Source organism: Malania oleifera, chromosome 5 (genome assembly GCF_029873635.1).
Source record: "Malania oleifera isolate guangnan ecotype guangnan chromosome 5, ASM2987363v1, whole genome shotgun sequence".
Taxonomy (NCBI): Eukaryota; Viridiplantae; Streptophyta; class Magnoliopsida; order Santalales; family Ximeniaceae; genus Malania; species Malania oleifera.
Genome location: NC_080421.1, coordinates 46,591,772 through 46,614,744, shown reverse-complemented (window position 1 = coordinate 46,614,744; position 22,973 = coordinate 46,591,772). Strand labels below are relative to the sequence as shown.

Sequence of the window (22,973 nt, the reverse complement as noted above, 5' to 3'; positions counted from 1 at the left end):
ATTAAAATGGTGGTTTGATTGAATTTGACTAAAGGAATATCATGTGCATATTTTTTTTTAACTTGAATATGGATACTGAGTATATGAAATGCCTAACTTGGATTGTTGATACTATTGCACAGCTTTTTGGGTTGCGGGTAGGGGGGTGGAAGCATAAATTTTATACCCCAAAACCTAAAACCCAAACTTTCTTGACCCATTTCTCGTGTTTAACACCAACAGGCCAAGCCCAAAACAGTGAAACTGCACATTAAGATCAAGGCCCAAAGGACAGCTAGCTCTTTATGGACAGACAGGAATGTGGACTGGGTGGCTCTTCCGGTAAGTGGCTTCCCTGCAGGTGTTGTTATCATGTGGGATGCTGGCAACATCAGAGTGAGGGATGTCTGTTCTGGAAATCACCTCATACCATGCCTGATTGAACTGTTCGATGGTAATTGGCAATGAAATTGGCAGTGTGTATATTTTGGGTGTTTATGGTGCGCTATCCTCAAATGCCTCCATCATCATATTAGATACTTCATTATCATTGCATTGGATGTGTATGCCCTTTTAGGTGGGGCATGGATTTGTTTTTCTTTTTTTGCACTCAGATGCTTTCTTCCTTTTTCAATTATCAATGGTTAACATTATATGCTTTTCATTTTTCGCATGAGTATACATGATACTTGGACTATCATGCCTTTTGCCTCCAAGTTTGTTCTCCCCTACACAGTTTTGATGCTGCCAAAAGGGGGAGAATTATAATGATATGGCATTTGAAAATATCTTGATTGTGTGATTAAAATGGTGGTTTGATTGAATTTGACTAAAGGAATATCATGTGCATATTTTTTTTTAACTTGAATATGGATACTGAGTATATGAAATGCCTAACTTGGATTGTTGATACTATTGCACAGCTTTTTGGGTTGGGGGGGCAGGGGGGTGGAAGCATAAATTTTATACCCCAAAACCTAAAACCCAAACTTTCTTGACCCATTTCTCGTGTTTAACACCAACAGGCCAAGCCCAAAACAGTGAAACTGCACATTAAGATCAAGGCCCAAAGGACAGCTAGCTCTTTATGGACAGACAGGAATGTGGACTGGGTGGCTCTTCCGGTAAGTGGCTTCCCTGCAGGTGTTGTTATCATGTGGGATGATGGCAACATCAGAGTGAGGGATGTCTGTTCTGGCAATCACTTTATACCGTGCCTGATTGAACTGTTGGATGGTAATTGGCAATGAAATTGGCAGTGTGTATATTTTGGGTGTTTATGGTCCTATGGATGATATAACCACAATGGATATTTGGGCAGAACTTGAAGGGATTAGAGTCAATTGGTAACTCCTTTGCTGCATTTGGGGAAATTTTAATGTTATCAGGTTTCAAGAAGAGAGGATGGGTTACAGGAGGACCACTACCATGAGGTATTTCTCCCCTATTCTTTGACTGTGTCAGACTTATGATCCTCCACTTCAAGGGCATCTATACACTTGGTCTAACAACAAAGTATTCATATGGTCAAAAACCGATAGGATTTTAGTCTCTCTTGATTTGGAAAGAAGGTTTTCCAGAGCATGCTTCATAAATGCCCAAGGGTAATCTCTCATCAGTCATCACAGCCTAACTGTTCTTGATTGCCATGCCTAGATATAGGAAGTCAGGACTCCTTTCAGGTTTGAGAACATGAGGTTCAGAAAAGAGAGGTCTGTGGTATAATTCATTTGAGGGAAAAGAAATCCTAATTTTTGCTTGACAGAAGAACTTAAACTAGTGTAGAAAAAATTGAAAATTTGCACAGATGAGTATTTGGCTGGATAAAGGTCAAACTTGCCCATAACATGCAGAGCATCACGGAGTTAGCTTTGAGGATGAAAGGGGAAATATTTCAGGGAGCAAAAAGAAAGAGGAAAGGAGCTGAAGCACATTGCTGGCAACATGTGAAACAGGAGAAAATTTCTCACCAGAAATCTAGTGCTCTTTGGATATACAAAGGAGACAATAAATAAATAAATAAATAATCACAAATTGACTAATGCTTACAGAAGAAACAATTATATTTCAAGCACAACCATTGAAGGCTGGCAGCTTAAAGAGGAAAAGAGCCATTAGAAGCGAGATAGACTATTCTTAAGAACCAGTACACTGAGACAGGGTCCAGTAGACCTATGACTGATGGTTTGAAGTTCAGTTCTATTAGCATGGCAGAGAGTATGTGGATGGAGAGGCCTTTTGAAGTGGAGGAAGTGGCCGCTACCCTAAAATCTTGTCAGGGACAATCAGATGAAACCGTTGGGCTGAACAGGTTTTCTTTGGACTTCTTACAGAAGTGCCAGAACTTTATTAAGGATGATATTATGGCTACTCAAACATTTCCATGAAGAAAGGAAGTTTGAAAAGAATCTTAATGCTACTTGTATTATGCTGATCCCTAAGAAGGGTTGTTTTGATGATATCAAGGACCTCACACTGATTAGTTTGGTGAGTTCAATCTACAAAATCATTGTGAAAGTGTTGCCTTTGAGGCATTAAAAGGCCATTGATTTCGTTATTTCTGAGTATCAGAATGCAATTGTTCCAAGCAAACAAATTCAGGGACAACCTTAGTGCTAATGAGTGCATTGATTCTAGGAGGAAGGGAGAGATGGGCCTACAGAGTAAGATATTGAAAAGGATTGGGAAGAAGATTCCATATTGGTTGGTGTGGCAGAAATGCTTTTTCTGGCTTCTTTGTGGTGTGTGGGCAATGGAAATTTTAAGGGGATGTGTTTGACAGATGTTCAGCGGGATTGGAAGTCCTTTCTAAGGGCGTGCTGATTGAGTTTGCTGTATTTTTTGTGTTTTCTTTTCTTTTTTTTGTTTTTTTTTTCTGGGGATTCCCAGATTTCATTAAGGAGATGTCTTCTCTCCTGATTGTACATTCTTTCTTTATCTAATGAATTTATTTTTCTATCAATATATATATATATATATATTGAAAAGGTCTAGAACCATGTCTAGGCAATTTCTGGTTTATATTCTGAGGAGAATGAATTTTGGAAACAAGTGGGTTTATTTGTGTCAATGGAAAATTTTATGTTGTTAACGGATCTCCACATGGTTTCTCTTATAGTTCGAGAGTTTTGAGACAGGGAGATCCTATCTCAACCTTTCACTTCATTATGATCATGGAAGCACTCTCTAGGATAGTGAGGAGAGCCATGGATTGAGATACATGCAAGGTTTCAAACTGGAGTTGCCTGCCAGCTTGAGCATGGAAGTTACCCACCTCCTGTTTCCTGATGACAATGCATTCTTTTGTAGGGGCAGAGGAGGAACAACTGCGATACCTCAGATGTTTACTTCTGCAGTTTGAAGCTTTTCTGGTTTGAGAATTGGGGACAAGTAAGTTTTTTCTGTGGGAAGGGTGGCAAACAAGCACCTACTAGCAGAAAATTCAATATGTAAGGTGGGGCCGCTCCCTGCCCTGTATTTATAGACCCCTTTGGCTTCACAATTTAATTCCAAATGTCAGTGGGAGTCATTCTTCAACAGATTTTGAAACAAGATTGGCTGTTGGAAGAGGCAGTATGTTTTAAACGGAGCAGACAATCCTTGACTAAGGTACTCTATCCAACCTGTCAGCCTACATCTTACCTCTGTTTACCATCTTTGCTACAGTGGCTACAAGAATTGAGAAACTCCAAAGGGATTTTTAGCAGGTTAGAGCAGAAGAATCGCCTAAGTATCTTCTTGTCAAAGGAGGTCAGTCTGCTCCCCACCTAAACAGAGGAGGATTAGGACTCAAGTGCATCCAAACTTTCAATAAGTTTTTGCTTAGGAAATGGCTTTGCAGATTTGCCTAGTGAAGCTAGTTGGTTTAGTGAGGAAGTTAAAACTACCTATGGGTGTGACTTTGGAAAGCAATCATGAAAGGAAACACCAATTTCTCTAAATTTGTGGCTTTTGTGGTGGTAATGGAAATAGAATTTGTTTCTAGCTTGATTTTTTGGTCCGCTGATTATGCTTCAAAAGAAAGATATCCAGCCCTGTTCACTCTTGCTACAAACAAAGGACTGCTTTCTGACATTGCGCTGTCAGAGAAAATGTAATTGTTTCCAATTATCCTAGAGAAAAAACTTTGTTGATTGGGCGATGCAATTTGAGTTGTTGCTAGGCGAACTGTATAGAAAAAGATGGAGGTAGGATTGGAAATATTCAAAGAAGGCGGCTTGGGTATGGCAAGGGTATTTTCTTTCTGTAAAGAACTACTATAACCTGCCATTAAGGACTGATGACTCCATCACTTTCCTTTGGAAATCTATTTGGAAGGCAAGGGTGCCTAGGAGGAGCTCTCTCTCGCTCTCTCGCTCATTTGAAAAGCTATCCTGATTGGTCTTTTTGACCAGTTGGTGCTGCTTTTGCAAAATTTCGGATGAAACCCCCAACTGCATTTTGTTGCAACATGACTTTGCAGCGATGTTGTGGGGATTAGTGTGGCAATGATTTAAAGTTGATTGGGCAATGCCCAACGATGTGAGATCTTAGCTCTCCTGTTGGAAAGGTCGGGGTAGAGAGCAGAGCTTAAGAAATTTGGGTGAAAGTTCTTCACAGTGCCATGGAATATTTAGCGTGGGAGAAACTCAGGGATTAAAAAATTAATTGCTCATCCTTGGTTTCCTTGGAACTCAGGGATTTCCACTCCTGAGCTCAGCTATTAAGCTCATCCATTGGTTAGAGTTTTAGCATGATTGGGGAAGGGAAGATATGGAGGTGATGGTCAAAGCACAAAATCCCAAGACAAACCTTCCCCTAGTCTAATTAACACTAAGTAGAATAATTAATTACCCAATAATATGAAATAATCAGCAGCCAAAAAATACAAATCAACCACACAATCGCAACAGGAACACCATATTTACATGGAATACCCTTAGTGTGAAGGGAAAAACCAAAGGATTGAAGTCTGCTTCCAATCTTCCACTATGTTAAATAATAGGCTACAATAGGTCTTCTCCAATTAAAACTAGAGGTATAAATCAACTAAATTCATCAAGAACAAGAAAATCTTGGCATTCAAATCATCATGAATCATCACCAACAAAAGGTGGAATCAAACCTCAAGAAAAATGGAGAGGTCTCACCAAAAAGATTAGCTGTTTTCCAAGCGACAAAAACCAATGCAAATGACCTCCAAATGAAATCAAACTGATCAGATTAAAGAAGGACAAGTCATGAACATGGTGTCAAAAATTCAGCTCGATCGGACAACAAATCAACATCTGATCGTAGAGATCAATCTGACTGCGCACACACCTCTAAAACCCAACCTTCATCTTGTTTTCTTCTCTCCTTTACCTCATCTTTGTCCTTTCATGGCTCTCACCATAATGCTGAAATTTTGTAACTCTTAGTCATAATTCTCTTTAATTTGCTGCCTTTTTTTCTCCAAAGATGATCAATCACCTTCCAATCAAATCACAATTGATTTCTTAATGAATCAATCATTCCATAAAAACTAAGTGGGTCATTCCAAACCATAAAAAATCTTCTTCTCCCACTTAGGCATGGATTCCACTTGGGCATTGATCAAGACATCCAAGTGGACCACACACAAATGCTGGCCATCCTCCACATAGGAGAGAAACCGAACAAGCACCCCTCTGGTGCTCCTTCAATACACATCTCTTTACTTCTTTTTTTTCCTTAAAAGGCTTGATGATGAGAAGAAAATTTATTATAGACTTACTTTAGTCTATGTTACTTTATTAATTCCAATTTTCCTCTATTTAATCTCCTCGTGGATCAGTCCCTGGGATTTATAATTTCCTATCTTCCACCTCAAGTCTTCCTAAATCTTAATCCAATTTTCTCTTAAGAGTCTCTTAAATATAAATCCATCTTCCTTCTAGTTCTCTTTAAATTTTATTTTCTTCTCTCGGTTGGTTAAGAGAGTTAATCATCAAGGAGAGTTTTCAGTTATGTAACATTGATTTAAGATGACTTCTATAACAACAACAAATCCATGAATCACACCGCATGGGCTCATTTACATGAATCAATTAATCTATTTAATATTTTTTTTAGGCCCATTAAATTTACATGTGCAAATAATAAAATTATAAAGAAAAATTTTATTTCCATGTCTATCCCATCTTAGGCTAATTGGCAATTCCCTACTTGAAAATTTTATTGGTGTTTTCTTTATTCAAATCTTACTTTTCTAGTCGGTAGAATCTTACAAGCCAATAATTATGTGTTCCACAATCTGATACCGATAACCTCTCAGCAATTCAACACACAATCCCAACTTTTAACAACAAAACAAAAGAGCAACAATTAAGTGATGAAGAGGACTACATCTCTGATTGGAGGCGTATGCCACAGGAAGGCATAAAAAACACATCAAGGCTATCAATGATTTTTTTCATTTCACAGCCAAAAAAGGGGGGGGGGGGGGGGGGGGGGAAGCACATTCATAGAAAATGCTCTCATTAATAGCAAGCTACTGATAACAAGAAAACACAATTGATAAAATGATTATTTAGCCTCAGAATTGATGAAAGAGGAGTTTTAAAAACAGGCTACCTGCAGGAATGCCATGATTAGAGCAATCAATTGCATCTTTCTCTTCACTGCCAATGTTTTCCACCTGAGAGCCTGCAGTGCCTTCTAAAAGAGAACCAAGAAGATCTGTTTTTGATAAACAATCTCCAGAACCGGCCTGAAAAATCAAGGACTAAGAAATTAGAAAAATAAAAACTAAGTAAAATAAGATGTGACCATTATGCATAGTCATAGGGCATTTTTTGGAGGATATTAAGTAAATATTTAAGCACTAGGATGTCATTTGCCTTGGCCTTAGGTGTGATGTCATTTGCCTTGGCCTTAGGTGTTACCCCCAAAACTAAAAGTTATGTTCAAGTCACACAAACATCCTATAAGAATGTGGGGGTAAGACTTGCCCATTGTACACTCCACAAATCCCCAATATGGCATGGGAGCCTTCTGCACTAAGTATTGCATATTCACATTGTATTACTTATCAGGCCATTTAAGAGAGGTGAAATTTTCATCAACCTTAGTTGCAGACTCTCCCAATTTTAGATAGGAATCCTTAATGCCACATCATCATGCCATGTCATCTGGCCTATGTCATTTTTTAACTTCAGGCAAATGATGCAAACACAAATATAGCCAAAAGATAAATATACATTGAGCATACTCCTCCATCATTGTTTTGAACTATATTATTATCTCCTTCCCAATTAAGCAAATGATATACACATGAATCTCAATTAATAAGCTGCCAACTTTGCCAATAAGCTCACAGTTGAAGAAATAAATATACCAAAAAAACAAATTAACATAATGCAATATCTAACCACAAATTGCTCCTAGGTAGATATATGTACTATCAGTAAAGAACAGACAGAGTTCTCATAAAACAATGAACCAAGTTTGCTCACACATGGTTCAATGGAAAATCATTTGAAAAAAGTTATAGAAGCAAGAAAGAGATAGAAGTATCCTCTTGATAGATATCTTGGCTTCATCATTACATGTAATAAGTACGCACAGAATCATATTATATGCACAAGCCTTAAAATGTTGGGCCACATAAACATCTAAATTTTCAGCATTTCTTGTGACAATTTTAACAGCTTATAGAACTGCCATGGTGAGCCTGATAAAATAATCTATTAAACAAGTTTAATTCAGGAGAGAATCACAAAGATTAGGAACCAAATTGTAATTTTGAATTATAAATAAGGCAAAGGCATACCTCATAGTACAGTTCAACTGCTTCACGAGTGTATGCATTTTCTTTGTCCCATTGTAATGGTGGACAACTTTCTGAAAACATGTTTGAAAATTAAGGACATCACAAAGTGCACATAAATCAAGACAAAAATCCAGTATGTATCATCTTTAAGGTAAATAAAGCACAAATAACAATGGATATCATGTGAAGATGAACTGAAAACATGTCTGTTTCACAGAAGTCCCCAATAAAATCGCTGGACATAACCTCCGCATAGAGAAGAAGAACTGGCCAGTGAAGAATATTATTTTTATCCAATACAGGCTTTTTTAATCCAGTTAATTCTTGAAACATGGCCTTCCCAATCTTCAATCCTCTATTTTCAATTGCAGAAACAAGGTCCTGCATTCAGAGAAAAGAATAAGCCTCACAGAAGCCAAAGAAAGTCTACTCGACATACAGCACAAACATCAAACCTTAGCTGCAGCCACAGCCTTGGAAACTTGAAGCTCTCTCTGTTCACATTCAGATTTCCGTAAATCGATAAGATTTTCTAGCTTCTTTAATTCTTCATTATTTGGGTCCTTCTCAAGTCCTTTCTTGCAAAATGATTGTGCTTCGGTCAACATATTCAAAGACACTGACGCTTTGGCAGCTCGATAAAGTGCCTAATCACAAGGGTTCAAAACATTAGAAACAATAGCTTCAGAAGAAAATACAGCTATTTAAGACCAAAAGTGGCTGGACAAGAAGATCAGCATAAAATAAAATACCTTGACATTTGTTGCCTCCAACTTAATTGCCTCCTCAGCATCCAAAAGAGCTCGTCTGTAATTTCCCAGTAATAAATTTACGTGAGCTCGATTAGCAAATATAATTGAGTTCTCATAGTCACTTAAAACTTTCTGATTTATCGCCCTTGTATAATAGTCAATAGCATCAGAATAATGCTTTTTACCCATTTTAACATACTGGTTACCTTTTTCCTGCACAACAGATGGACAACTAATATCAGCAAATCTGAAGGAGCTGTCTTATTGTCAGAAAAGAAATGATTAAGTGTTCTCTCAGAATACCATCAAAGCCATGATCAGATATCTCAATATTTCATCTTTGAAAGAGAGGCCCCATTTAAATACCATTTACCAAGTGTCCACCAGCTAGCTTATAATATAGCATGAACCGAACAGTTTAAGATGCAGTGCATCGCAAATTTAAGGACCACCAAGTAAGTTGGGAAACTCAACTCAATGTTGGAACGAGAGAAAGAAAAATAAAAATGAAATTGTCTAGTTCCAAATTTAATATACCTTAAATCCACCATGATAAACGCCCGCCAAATATCAGTGTCCAAACAAACGAGATTTGTTGTGATATGTGGCTCACATACTAAGTGGAAGGCATGCACAAAGAGAAAACATGATGGAAATCAAGATGCTGGTATCAGCAAGGGGAAACCGTCGACGGTAGACGGTTTGGCCCAATTTCAAAGAGATTTTGCTCTCTATCTGAAACTGTTGACGGCATGTCTTCAAATCGTCGACGGTTTGGCTTGGGAACCCAACGCAGATTTTCAAATTTTGAATAGGGACGTCAAGTTGGTTGGGGTTTGGAGGGAAATCCTCCGAGAACTCTATTTATATGTTTTTTATGATGTATTTGTAATGGTTGTTCGTGTCTTTGACACAAGATAGTAAGAAAATTGCCGATTGCTCCCATGGATGTAGGCATTGCCGAACCACATAATTCATTGTGTCTTTACTATTGCTTTCGTTACAGTCATTGTGATTGTCATTTCTGTATATTTTACCATTGAGTGCTGCGTTTGTTTGATCCTATATTCCGCAGTGCAATTCAATTTCCACAACAAATTGGTATAAAAGCGTTGTTGTAATGGCCTCTAGAACTTCGTCTACAAAATTTGATGTCGTCAAATTTGATGGAGCCGCAAATTTCAATTTATGGCAGAGAAGGGTGAAGGATCTGTTAGTGCAACAAGGTATGGTGAAGACCTTATACAAAGTTCAACCGGAAGGCATGGATGACACAAATTGGAAGGAATTGGAAGCAAAGGTTATGGCTACTATCAGATTGTGTTTGGCCGATGACGTGCTATACCACATCATGGAAGAGGATTCTCCTGCAGCTGTTTGGCAAAAGCTTGAAAGCCAGTATATATCTAATTCTCTACGAATAAACTATTTCTTAAGAAAAAGTTAGGCTTAAGATGGTGGAAGGTTCATATTTGAACCAACATATCAATGCATTCAATCAAATCATAAGTAATTTAATGCGGGTTGATGTGAAATTCGAGGAAGATGACAAGGCGCTGATGGTATTGAATTCCCTACCAGCGTCTCACACGTATGAAAACTTGGTTACGACTCTAACATGGGATAAAGAAATCCTAAATTTAGAAGAGGTAACAAGCGCATTACTGGTCTTTCATCAAAGAAAGAAGGTTAGCGATGAAATTTCATATGGTGAAGGGCTTGTAGTGAAGGGTAACCATGAACGTGGGAGAGAAAAATTCAAGAACGGATCGAATCAAAATAAGTCTCGATCGCAATCCAAGAAGAAGAAGGATATTTGGTGGTTTAAGTGCGGTAAAAAGGAGCACATAAAATCGAAGTGTCCAGAATGGAAGAAGGGGAATGCCAAAAATAAAGAGGACACTTCAAAATCAGCAAATGTAGTTGGAAAAGGAAATTTGGAAAGCAGTGATGGTGATATGCTTTAGTTTCATCGGAGTCAGATCGCCTCATGGACTCTTGGATCCTAGACTCAGCGTATTCTTATCACATGACACCAAATAAAAAATAGTTCAGCACCTACAGGTCGGTTAATTCTGGTTCCGTTCTAATGGGTAATGATGTTTCATGTAAAATAATTGGAACAAGAAACGTAAAAATTAAAATGTTTGATGGTGTTTTGAGAACCATATGTGACGTAAGACACATACCGGATCTACAGAAGTGTTTAATTTCATTAGGCATTTTGGATTGTAACGGATTTAGTTACAAGTATGGAAGTAGGATTATGAAGATGTGTAAAGGCGCTCTAACGGTGATGAAAGGGCAGAAGTTAGCGGGAAACATCTAGGCACTGCTGGGCACTACAATTGTAGGTGGAGTTGTAGCCGTAAATTCTGAATTTGATAACACTGTTTCGTGGCATATGCAGTTAGGGCATATAAGTGAGCATGGGATGAAGAAACTTAATAAGAGGAAACTCTTGAAGCGAATGAAAACATGCAAGCTGAATTTTTGCAAGTTTTGTATTTTTGGGAAGCAGAACAAGGCGCAGTTCAAAACAGTCACTCACAAGACGGAAGGTATTGTTGACTACATTCATTCAGATGTTTGGGGACCGGTGAGAGTAGCATCACAGGGTGGACATATGAATTTTGTGAGTTTCATTGATAATTACTCACGGAAGGTCAGAGTGTACTTCATGCGGCACAAGTTAGATACGTTTGCCAGGTTTAAATTGTGGAAAGCTAAAGTGGAAAACTAGAACAGGAGGAAAATTAAATGCCTCGTGTCAGATAATGGGACCGAGTACACTGATCCAAGGTTCATGGAGTTTTGTGACCAGCAGAGCATAAGGATACATTTCACAGTTCACCAGACACCACAACAAAATAGTGTGGCTGAAAGGATGAACTGAACTCTGGTTGAGAGAGCTTGATGTCTCAAGTTGAATGCAGAGCTAGCGAAAAACTTCTAAGCCGAGGCAGTTAGTATGGCATGTTTCTTGGTAAACCAATCGCCAAGGGCATCACTAGGGGGAAAGTTGCAGAGGAGGTATGAACAAGTAATGTAGTAGACTACTCCAGTTTGAAGGTATTCAGTTGTCTAGCCCATGTGCACATATCTAGTGAGGAGAGATCGAAACTTGACGCAAAGTCTAGATGCTGCATTTTTCTAGGGTATCAGAAAAGGTGTGAAAGGATTCAAGTTGTGGGATCCAATGGCAAACAACGTAGTGATCAGTAGAGATTTAGTTTTCGATAAGAAAGCTATGATGAAGCGTACTCAAAAAGATGATGAAGAGAAACAGAAGCCAAAAAGCTAGAGCAGAAATGAGCATGATGTGCAAGTAGAGTTAGAAACTCAGGGCAATGATCTTGGTCCGCAGGTTGTAGGGAGTTCTAGCTAGGGAAACCAACAAGTCGACAATATTCCTATATGGATATCTAGACGCATTATCAGACCACCGCCCACGTATGGATTTGATGATCTGGCATGTTATGCTTTCATTACCTATTGCAAGGATCCAACTACTTTTCAAGAGGCAGTTCACGACCAGGAGAAAAGTAGGTAGATGGGTGGTATGATTAAGGAAATGGAATCGCAGCATAAGAACCAGACTTGGGATTTAGTGGAGCTTCTAGATGAGAAGAGGGAGATAGGCTACAAATGGGTATATAGGAAGAAGGAAGCAATTTCAAAAAAAGAATGAGAGAAATTCAAGGCACAGTTAGTGGCAAAAGGGTAGTCACAGAAGAAGGGAGTAGATTATGATGAAATCTTCTCACCTATGGTCCGACACACTTCCATCAAGGTGGTGTTGGGATTAGTAGCTCATTATGACCTACATCTAAAACAAATGGATGTGAAGACAGCATTTCTCCATGGTTACTTAGAGGAGTAGATCTATATGGTACAACCAGAAGGATTGAGTCAATCCGGGCAAAAACATTTAGTTTGCAAACTGAAGAAATCTCTTTATGGACTGAAACAGTCTTTGAGGCAATTGTACAAACATTTTGATTCCTATATGATCCAGATAGACTACAGGAGGTATGAGTATGTGATATGAACCAACAAGCTCTGATTGCATAGGATGATCTACACATGCCAAGCGGACCCATCACAAGAGCTAGAGCCAAGAAGGTCAAGGAGGCCACGCAAGGACTAATTTAGAAGTTGCTTGAGCAAGAGTAAATGAGGGCCATAGACACTAAAGAAAATGACTTTCTTGAAGAGCCTAAGATGGTAAATTGTCTAAAGATGTGTGAAACTGAAACCTTAGATCAATAGGGACTATTTGGGGAATTTTTATTATTTTAATTAAAGTATGGGCAAAATAGTGGGCCAATTGTGTCAATTAAGCATGGCATGTGACTTGCACATGTTTCATTAAATGACATGGCATGCTTAAGGTTATGTGGGGCTATTTTATTGGCCATATTGATGCCATATCCTATTTTTATTGGCCGGGTTGATGTCATGGGTTTCTTTTATTTTCTATAAGTAATCAACTCTCTGTTGTATTGAAAAAGGAATATTTTTAGCTAAATACAATTCCAAGTGAGGTTTATTTCTCTTCAAGTTCTTCATTGAACTTTCACCGAACTTATCAAAGGTGCTACCTTTGTGGCGTTCATCCATTAATTTGATATTCTTGGTTTGTGCATCACATCAAGCAATAGGTCAAGGATCCACTACCATGTCGAATCTTATTTTGGGTTTGAGGTTTTGATAAATCTGATTTGGGGTCTCCGGACGTTCATTCTTGGGGTTCCGCATCATTTGATATCAGATCCTTGGTTCAAATCAGGTTCTATCGATCTTATTTTTCTTGTTTTCTTTCGAAAATTCTTTTATCTTATAATCATTTATCCTTATTTCATATTCTTCTATCATCCGATCTACCTATCTTGTTTTCTTGTTTTCAAAATTTTTCATCTCTTCTTTAATATCATCCATCATCAAGATTGAATCTTTTGTGGCTGAAAATTGCAAGAAACACAACAAGGCCGATTAGAGCACCCAAAAAAAAAAGCCATTATGTGCATTCAAAAAAAAAAAAAAAAAAGAGAAAAGGTAGTATTTTGCATTCAAAAAAAAAAGAGGAGGCAGCAGCTTGAAGGTTTATGCAATTTGTGGCTGCACTTAACTTAGATTCTCCTTTGGCTTTATCTTAGTCCGTTCTAAAATCTATTCGATTCATTATTCCGATTTGTGTTTGAATATATCCTTGGTCGAGTTGGTTATTTTGTTCCATTGAATTTCTTCTCATTTCGTTTGCATCATTATTGTTTTCTTGACTTCTTTTTGTCTTTCCTTCGTTGGTTTGTGTCATTATTTAGTTGTTCTATTGTTATTTTCATTGATATCTTGTTTATAATTCATTGATTCAATTGCTGCGTTTGGTAGAACTATTGGTTTTCTTGGGATTAGTTCATTAAAGAACTAAAAAAGAAATCCTGAGTGGTAAGAGGCACGAGTGTGTGAGCGTGTCAGAGGGGAAAAGGCAAAAAAAATTTGGGTCAAAACACGAGCGTTGAGTGTCATTGTTTGAGGATAAAACACGTAAGGGAGTGAGTGAGGAATTTTTTTCTCTCTAATATACTTTTTGCAGGTTTGAAATCATGAGTAGAAAGGCGGTTGGCGCTGAAACTTCTAGCAAGGGTGGCGAGAATGAGAATCCTCCACAAGACTCATTCTTTACCTTGCAAGTCATTCAACAGCAGTTTGAAAGACTCAATACTGTTTTTGGGGAGTTCAGAGACAGATTGGATAGACAAGACATTACAATTGATGGACTGAGAGGAAGGCAATCCAATGAAAGGCGGCGAAGGCCACATACTCCTCCGATTGCTAAATTTGAACATGATATAGGTACCAACAAAGCAAGTAATAATGAACATGACGGTATGGGCATATTTTCTTATCAAGGTGCTAGGCCAAAGCCGCAACCTCGATGGCAGTCAAGGGGTCGAGATAACATAGATAGAAACATCGGAAGCATCAAAATGAAGATCCCTCCTTTTCAAGGAAAAAATAACTCGGATGTATACCTTGAATGGGAGAGAAAGGTTGAGCTCAATTTTGAGTGTCATAAATATTCCGAAGAAAAGAATGTGAAATTGGCAGCTATGGAGTTCACTGACTATGCACTGGTATGGTGGGATCAAATTCTTCTTAATTTGCGTAGAAACATGGAAAGGCCTATTGAGACGTGGGCTGAAATGAAGACAGTGATGAGGAAGCGATTTGTACCAAACCACTACTACTGAGACTTACACCAATGTCTTCAAAGTCTTACCCAAGGTACCAAAAGTGTGTAGAACTACCACAAGGAGATGGAGATGGCTATGATTCGGGCAAATATTGAGGAAGACAAAGAAGCTACAATGGCACGATTCTTATGTGGGTTGAACCGAGAAATTGCTAATATAGTGGAGCTGCAGCACTATGTGGAGTTAGAGGATATGGTGCATATGGCAATAAAAGTGGAGAGTTAACTCAAACACAAGGGTGGAAACAAGCATGCTACAACAACTTCAGCTTCCCATTCCACATGGAAACCAAATTGAGGGAAATCAAAAGAAGAAAGAGTTGTTTCCAAATCCAGCCATGAAAAAGGAACAACTTCTTCTCAACCTAATAAGTACAGAAATACCAAGTATTTTAGGTGTTTGGGGACTGGCCATATTGCATCACAATGCCCAAATAAAAGAGCAATGATTATGAGAGATGATGGTACTATTGAGACCGATGATGAAAAGAGTGATCATGAGTCCATGTCTTCACTAAAAGAGTCTAGTGATGTTGAGTATGTTGTCCATGGCAAGGCATTAGTAACTAGGAGAGCTTTAAACATGCATGTGGTGAAAGATGAAAATAAGGAGCAGCGTGAGAATATATTTCATACTCGATGTTATATCTATGATAAGGTGTGTAGCATGATCATCGATGGAGGGAGCTGCACTAACGTAGCTAGTACCACATTAGTAGAAAAGTTGAGGTTGCAATACATAAAACATCCTAGGCCTTACAAACTTCAATGGTTGAATGAGTGTGGGGAGGTTAGGGTGAATAAGTGTTGATTGTATTTTCACTTGGAAAATATTTTGATGAGATTCTATGTGATGTGGTTTCTATGCATGCTAGTCACATCTTATTGGGCAGACCATGGCAATATGATCGACGCATCACTCATGATGGGTTCAAGAATAGGTATTCCTTTATAAAAGATGGAAGGAGTGTGACCCTTGTACCACTGACTCCTAAGCAAGTGTATGAAAATCAAGTGAGATTGAAAAGAGCAAATAATGAGAAAAAAAAAAGAGGGACTGAGAATAAAACAAAATGGGAGGTAGAGAGCATTGAAAAAAAGGAGAGGAGAGAAAATGAGGGCAAGAGAGGAGCTGAAATTAGAAAAAAAAAAAAGAGGGGTAAAAATGAGGGAAAAACAACAAGAGAGGAAAAAGTGAGTTTGTATGCAAAAGAAAAGGAGTATAAGAAAGCTTTTTATGCACAAATACCTCTAGTTGTACTCATGTACAAGGAGGCATATTTGAGCACTAACAAACTCACCTCTTCCTTGTCTAGTGTTGTTGTTTCTTTGCTGCAATAATACGAGGATGTCTTTCCTGTAGACGTGCCCAATGGTTTGCCACCGATTAGAGGAATTGAGCATCAAATTGACTTCATCCCCGGGGCTACGATTCCCAACCATCTAGCCTATAGGAGCAGCCCCGAGGAGACTAAGGAACTTCAAAGACAGTTGAGGAGCTGCTAGCCAAGGGGCATGTGCGGGAGAGCATGAGTCCGTGTGCGGTACCCGTGCCATTGGTACCGAAGAAAGATGGATCATGGAGGATGTGCGTGGATTGTAGAGTCATCAATAAAATCACTATAAAGTATCATCATCCTATCCCTAGACTAGATGATATGTTAGATGAACTGCATGGCTCTTACATCTTTTCAAAATTGATTTAAAAGTGGCTACCATCAAATAAGAATGAAACCGGGTGATGAATGGAAAATTGCATTTAAGACAAAGTACGGTTTGTATGAATGGATGGTTATGTCATTTGGTCTCACCAATGCACCTAGTACTTTCATGTGCTTGATGAATTATGTGTTGCGTGCATTTATAGGCAGATTTGTTGTTGTCTATTTTGACAACAACCTAGTGTACAGCAAGAATCTTGATGATCACTTGGATCATTTGAAAAGTGTACTGGATGTTCTTAGAAAAGAAAATTTATTTGCTAACCTAAAGAAATGTAATTTTTGCATGGAAAAGGCTATTTCTTGGGTTATATGGTGAGTGCTAAGGGCGTAGATGGATGAGGAAAAGGTGAAAGCAATAAAAGATTAGCCAACACCTAAATTTGTAACCGATGTACATAGTTTTCATGGGTTGGCTAGTTTTTATAGGCAGTTTGTGAGAGATTTTAGCATCATTGCTGCACCTTTAATTGAAGAACATGCCTTTAAAATGCTTAAAGATAGGTTATGTTCTGCTCCATTGTTGCTTTTACCTGATTTCACTAAAACTTTTGAGAGTGAATGTGATGCCTCCGAGATTGGAATTGAAGCTGTTTTGATGCAGGATAAACATCCCATTGCATATTTTAGTGAAAAGCTTAATGGGGCAGCATTGAACTACTCCACGTATGATAAAGAACTGAATGCCTTGGTGAGGGCATTGGAGACATGGCAACACTACTTATGGCCTAAAGAATTCATGATCCACTCTAATCATGAATCATTAAAGCATTTGAAGGGGCAAGGTAAGCTAAATCATCGCCACACCACATGGGTAGAGTTCATCGAAACCTTCCCATATGTCATTCAGTACAAGCAGGGGAAAGAGAATGTCGTGGCTGATGCGCTTTCTCACAGGTATGTCTTAATTACTACACTTAGCACTAAGCTATTGAGTTTTGAGTACATAAAGGATTTATATGCTAAAGATTCTGATTTCGCTAATGTGTATAAGGGATATGATAAAGTTGCGTTTCATAAATTCTATAGGCATGATGGATATTTGTTTAGGGAGAACAGTCTTTGTGTGCCTAACTGCTCCTCAAGAGAATTGCTTGTGCAAGAGTCACATAGCAAGGGTTTGATGGGACATTTTGGGGTACAAAAGACTTTAGATATTCTGCATAAACACTTCTTTTGGCCACATATGTGTCGAGATGTATAGAGAGTGTGTTCTAGATGCATTTCATGTAAACAAGTTAAGTCTAAGGTCTTACCTCATGGCCTTTATACTCCTTTTCGTGTACCTAGTGAACCTTGGGTAGACATTTCAATGGATTTCATATTAGGTTTGCCTAGGTCCAAAGGGGGTATGGACTCTATATTTGTGGTGGTTGATAGATTTTCTAAAATGGCATATTTTATTCCTTGCCATAAAACTGATGATGCCACAAATATAGCCAATTTATTCTTTAGGGACATTGTGCAATTGAATGGCATTCCTAGGACAATTGTGAGTGAAAGGGATGTTAAATTCCTTAGCTACTTTTGGAAGGTTTTGTGGGGAAAGTTAGGAGCTAAGCTATTGTTTTTTACTACTTGTCATCCTCAAACCAATGGTCAAACCGAAGTAGTTAATCAGACTTTAACTACCTTATTGTGTGCGGTCATTCAAAGGAATTTAAAATCATGGGAAGAATGCATACCAGTTGTTGAGTTTGCTTATAATAGAACTGTGCATGCTTCTACTAATTTTCCTCCATTTGAAATTATTTATGGTTTTAATCCTTTGACATCGTTGGATTTGATGCCGCTACCTGTGAATGAGATAGCTACCTTAGACGGACGACACAAGGCCGACTTGGTGAAAGGGATCCATGAACAAGCACGGGCACATCGAAAAGAAGAACCGACAATATTCATCTCAAGCCAATAAGGGGCGCAAGTTCGTTACTTTTGAACCGGGAGATTGGGTATGGGTGCATGTGAGAAAAGAGATGTTTCCTACTAAAAGAAAAACAAAGCTACACCCGAGGGGTGATGGACCTTTTCAAGTGCTAGAAAAGATCAACGACAATGCATACAAGTTGGATCTACTGGGTGAGTATAAGGTCAATGCAACTTTCAACATTTCTGATTTATCCCCTTTTGATGTTGGTGATGATTCGAGGACGAATCCTTTTGAGGAGAGAGGGAATGATATGAACCAATAAGCTCTGATTACACAGGATGATTTGAACATGTCAAGCGGACCCATCACAAGAACTAGAGCCAAGAAGATCAAGAACGCTACGCAAGGACTAATTGAGAAGTTGCTTGAGCAAGAGTCAATGAGGGTCATGGACACTAAAGAAAAGGATTTTCTTGAAGAGCCTAAACTAAGATAGTAAATTGTCTAAAGATGTGTGAAGCTGGAACCTTAAGCCAATAGGGGATGTTTGGGGAATTTTTATTGTTTTAATTAAAGTATGAGCTAAATAGTTGATCAATTGTGTAAATTAAACATGGCATGTGACTTGCGCATGTTTCATTAAATGACATGGCACATGGCATGTGGCATGCTCAAGGTTATGTGGGGCTATTTTATTGGCCAAATTGATGTCATAGCCTATTTTTATTAGTCGGACTGATGTCATGGGTTTCTTTTATTTTTTATAAGTAGCCAACTCTCTGTTGTATTGAAAAAGGAATATTTTTGGCAGCATACAATTCCAAGTAAGGTTTATTTCTCTTCAAGTTCTTCATTGAACTTTCACCGAACTTATCAAAGGTGCTACCTTTGTGGCGTTCATCCATTAATTTGATATTCTTGGTTTGTGCTTCACGTCAAGCAATAGGTCAAGGATCCACTACCATGTCAAATCTTATTTGGGGTTTGGGGTTTTGATAAATCTTATTTGGGGTCTCCGTACATTCATTCTTGGGGTTCCGCATTAGTATGATTGTTGCGTGTATGTGAAAAATCTTGATGATGGTTCTCTCATTTTCTTATTGTTGTATGTTGATAACATGCTAATTGCTGCGAAGGGCATAACAGAGGTAAATCAATTGAAGACTCTGTTGAATAAAGAATTTGACATGAAAGATCTTGGTGCAGCCAAGAAGATACTTGGGATGGAGATTCGTCGGGATAGAACTGCAGGGAGATTGTAGTTATCTCAGGGCGGTTATGTGGAGAAGGTGTTGGAGAGGTTTAGCATAGCTGATACAAACCGATAAGTACACCTTTAGAAAATCACTTTAAATTGCCTACCGTTCAATGCCCAATGACGGATGATGATATCCAAGACATGTCAAAGGTCTCCTATACTAGTGTTGTGGGGTGTTTAATGTATGCTATGGTATGTACAAGACTAGACCTGACACATGCAGTCAGTGTGATGAGTAAGTTTCTTTCAAATCTAGGTAGACAGCATTGGGATGTCATAAAATGGATTTTCATATACTTACGGGGTACTTCTAACTATGACATCATGTTCTGCAAGTAACAGGGTAATTCATCAATTATGGGATTTGTTGATGCAAATCATGCAGAGGATCTTGATGACAGGATGTCTACAATAGAGTATGTATTTATCCTTGTGGGAGGACCCATTTGTTGGAGGTCCATGGTACAATCTCTGAAAGCATTATCAACAACTAAGTCGGAGTATATGGCAATCGCCGAAACTGCTAAGGAAGCATTGTGGCTTAATGGTTTAGTCAAGAAGCTGGGCATACAGCAAGGTGGAGTTGAGCTACATTGTGACAGTCAGAATGTCATCTATTTGGCAAAAAATCAAGTGTATCATACAAGAACCAAACATATAGACATAAGGTTCCACAGGATCTAGGAGTTGATTTCTTCAGGTGAACTTGTGCTTGAGAAAGTTCACATTTCTGAGAACGCAGCAAATATCTTGACGAAGTCGGTTACCACGGATAAGTTCAAGCATTGCTTGGACTTGCTGAATGTCTCCAATTACTAGAAGGAAGGCGGTCCCAACCTAACGTCCCAAGGTCAACGTAGAGCAACGGGTTTATATTTTCAGTTTCGCCTAAGGGGTGTATGTTTGCCAAGGTGGAGATTGCTGTGATATGTGGCTCACATACTGAGTGGAAGACATGCACAAAGAGAAAACATGATGGAAATCAAGATGCTGGTGTCAGCAAGGGAAAACTGTCAACGGTAGCCCTATAACCGTCGACGGTTTGGCTCGGGAATCGAGTGCAGATTTTCAAATTTTGAATAGGAACATTAAGTTGGTTGGGGTTTGGAGGGAAATCCTCCGGGAACTCTATTTATATGTTGTTTATGATGTATTTGTAATGGTTGTTCGTGTCTTTGACACAAGAAAGTAAGAAAATTGATAATTGCTCCCGTAAATGTAGGTATTGCCGAACCACGTAATTCATTGTGTCTTTACTATTGCTTTCATTACAGTCATTGAGATTGTCATTTCTGTATATTTTACTATTGAGTGCTGCATTTGTTTGATCCTATATTCTGCTGTGCAATTCAATTACCACAACAAGATTGTTTGCACGTATTTCAAAAGGCCGCTTATTACAGCATCCAAGCATTATATCGAAATTGAAAAATTCCAATCCAATTAATATATTTCGCTTTTTGTGGATGTGAGGTAACTGGAGTGTATATGCCGATACCATAGGAATTTCAGGGCTTTGATGATCAAGCATTAGTCTTTTTTGTTAATAGAATGAAATTTAATGCCACAAATTTCAGTTGCCACATGCAATCCAGCTTAAAACAGAACCTACTGTTGCCTTTACCGATGCACAAAAGATTCGTCTAATTCTGAAAATAAAATGAAAAACAACTCTCAATCACAGAGAACACTTGCCGGATTCTCCGTAAAAAAACTGACAAAAAATTAGCAACAGAGAAAGACAAAGCTCTATTCAAGAACTTCGTTTGCACGAGTTTGAATAATCGCAGAAGGAAGAAAAAACAGGACACAGACGAGAGAGAGAGAACCTTGAGTTCGAGGGCAGCAGACTCCTTGAGAGCGGAGATAGCGTCAAGGTCTGCTATTTCACTATCGGTTTTGGGTTCCGAGCCCGTTTCCATCCATAGTGCCATTGCGACCTACCGGCGCACACACACCTACCGGCGCACACTCCCACGCAGAGAGAGAGAGAGAGAGAGGCACAACAGTTTCAAGGAAGAGCTGGAGAGTTCAGAAGCTGCTCCAGTAACATTAACCAGAGGCTTCGCCGAATGTCGGGAAATGAGAAACCTTCCCACAGTTTCCACTTCGACAAACACTCTTTTGGGTGGTTTGGCATAACACTCAAATTAGCAAAATAAAAACTAGAAACGAAAACCAAAAATTACAAACGAAACTGAAAATTAGAAATCACTGCTTAACATTTATAAAATTAATAGAAATTAAAATTTTAATTTAATATTTTTATTTTCATATTTAAATTAAATAATATTATTATAATTATTAACTTAATTGTTCTACTTTCAAAATTTAGTTTACAAAAAAAAATTTAATGAACATGACAATTAAAAAATAATAAAAGTATTTTATAATTGATTTTATTATTTGATACACTCAAAATTAATAGACATACTCATTGGGCTGAATAGATATGAGACCACCATTTGATGTCTCGCATAACCGCCCTTAGGTTATCTATAACTCCTAATACAGTTACAAGTGCAACTATTAATATCCTACATAACCTCTCTTAAGTTACTCATTACCACCTAAGCATAATGACACTCATAAATGTCAAGTTGAATGAGGGTCTGCCTCCACCACTATAAAAAGGGGATCCCAATAGGAGGTAAACATCACATTTTTATTCACTCTTTACTAACTGTTGCAATCTAAACCTCTCATTCCCTAACTTAAGCAACAGAGTGATCCCTCAGAGTATATCCTGAGTCCTCCAAACCATTCTTGTTTGATTCTTCTGAGGTGGTCGTAGTCGAAGGACAAAGTAGTAAGAGCAGTTCGATTATTGGTAGCAACAGTTGGCATCGTTTGTGGGAACTCTTGGGAGGCTTACTGTCCTCGACCATGACCACAACGCATAATTTCAAATGAGAATCCGCTAGGGGAAACCAATCACTCCAATCAATTCATTCCACTCCGACAGATAATTCAGGTTTGCTGCTAAGTGACTTTCTAGCCTTCCAAAAGAGGGTAGAAGACATGTTCACTATGATCTTGCATCAGAAAAAGGATCATGGGTAGCATGGTCCGAAGGCTAATCAGACAGAAGCAGTGTATGATGGGAAGGCAATTGTCCCACAAGAAATTGCTGTGAAGGCTTCAGATTCGGTGAAGAAAGTAAAAATTGCAAGCGAGTTGGAGGAAAAGTTCAAAAAACTTAACTAGTTGGAAAAACTGCTAAAGGATGTACGCAACTACCCCTCCATATGAGAATCTTCAACCAAATCCTCAAACCCTCCTTTTACCAAAATGGGGGTTCCTTTGTCAAGTGGTTTCAAAATGCCAAATGTGGAAGCATATGATGGATTGGTTGATCCTTTGGAG

At 38.4% G+C, this 22,973-nt stretch overlaps 1 protein-coding gene across 1 annotated transcript in view; it reads right to left on the bottom strand.

The window, feature by feature from the left end:
* The window catches only part of LOC131155152 (uncharacterized), a 29,866-nt gene extending 8,070 nt beyond the window's left edge, over positions 1–21,796 (bottom strand). Inside the window, exons 1-6 of the mRNA XM_058108090.1 lie at positions 21,437–21,796; positions 8,503–8,715; positions 8,206–8,397; positions 7,931–8,131; positions 7,751–7,831; positions 6,553–6,688 (exon numbers count right to left, since the gene is read on the bottom strand). Of these exons, the coding sequence (XP_057964073.1) occupies positions 6,553–6,688; positions 7,751–7,831; positions 7,931–8,131; positions 8,206–8,397; positions 8,503–8,715; positions 21,437–21,541 (928 nt within the window). The 5' untranslated portion in view covers positions 21,542–21,796. The remainder of the gene's footprint in view (positions 1–6,552; positions 6,689–7,750; positions 7,832–7,930; positions 8,132–8,205; positions 8,398–8,502; positions 8,716–21,436) is intronic.
* Between the last annotated feature and the right edge of the window lie 1,177 nt (positions 21,797–22,973).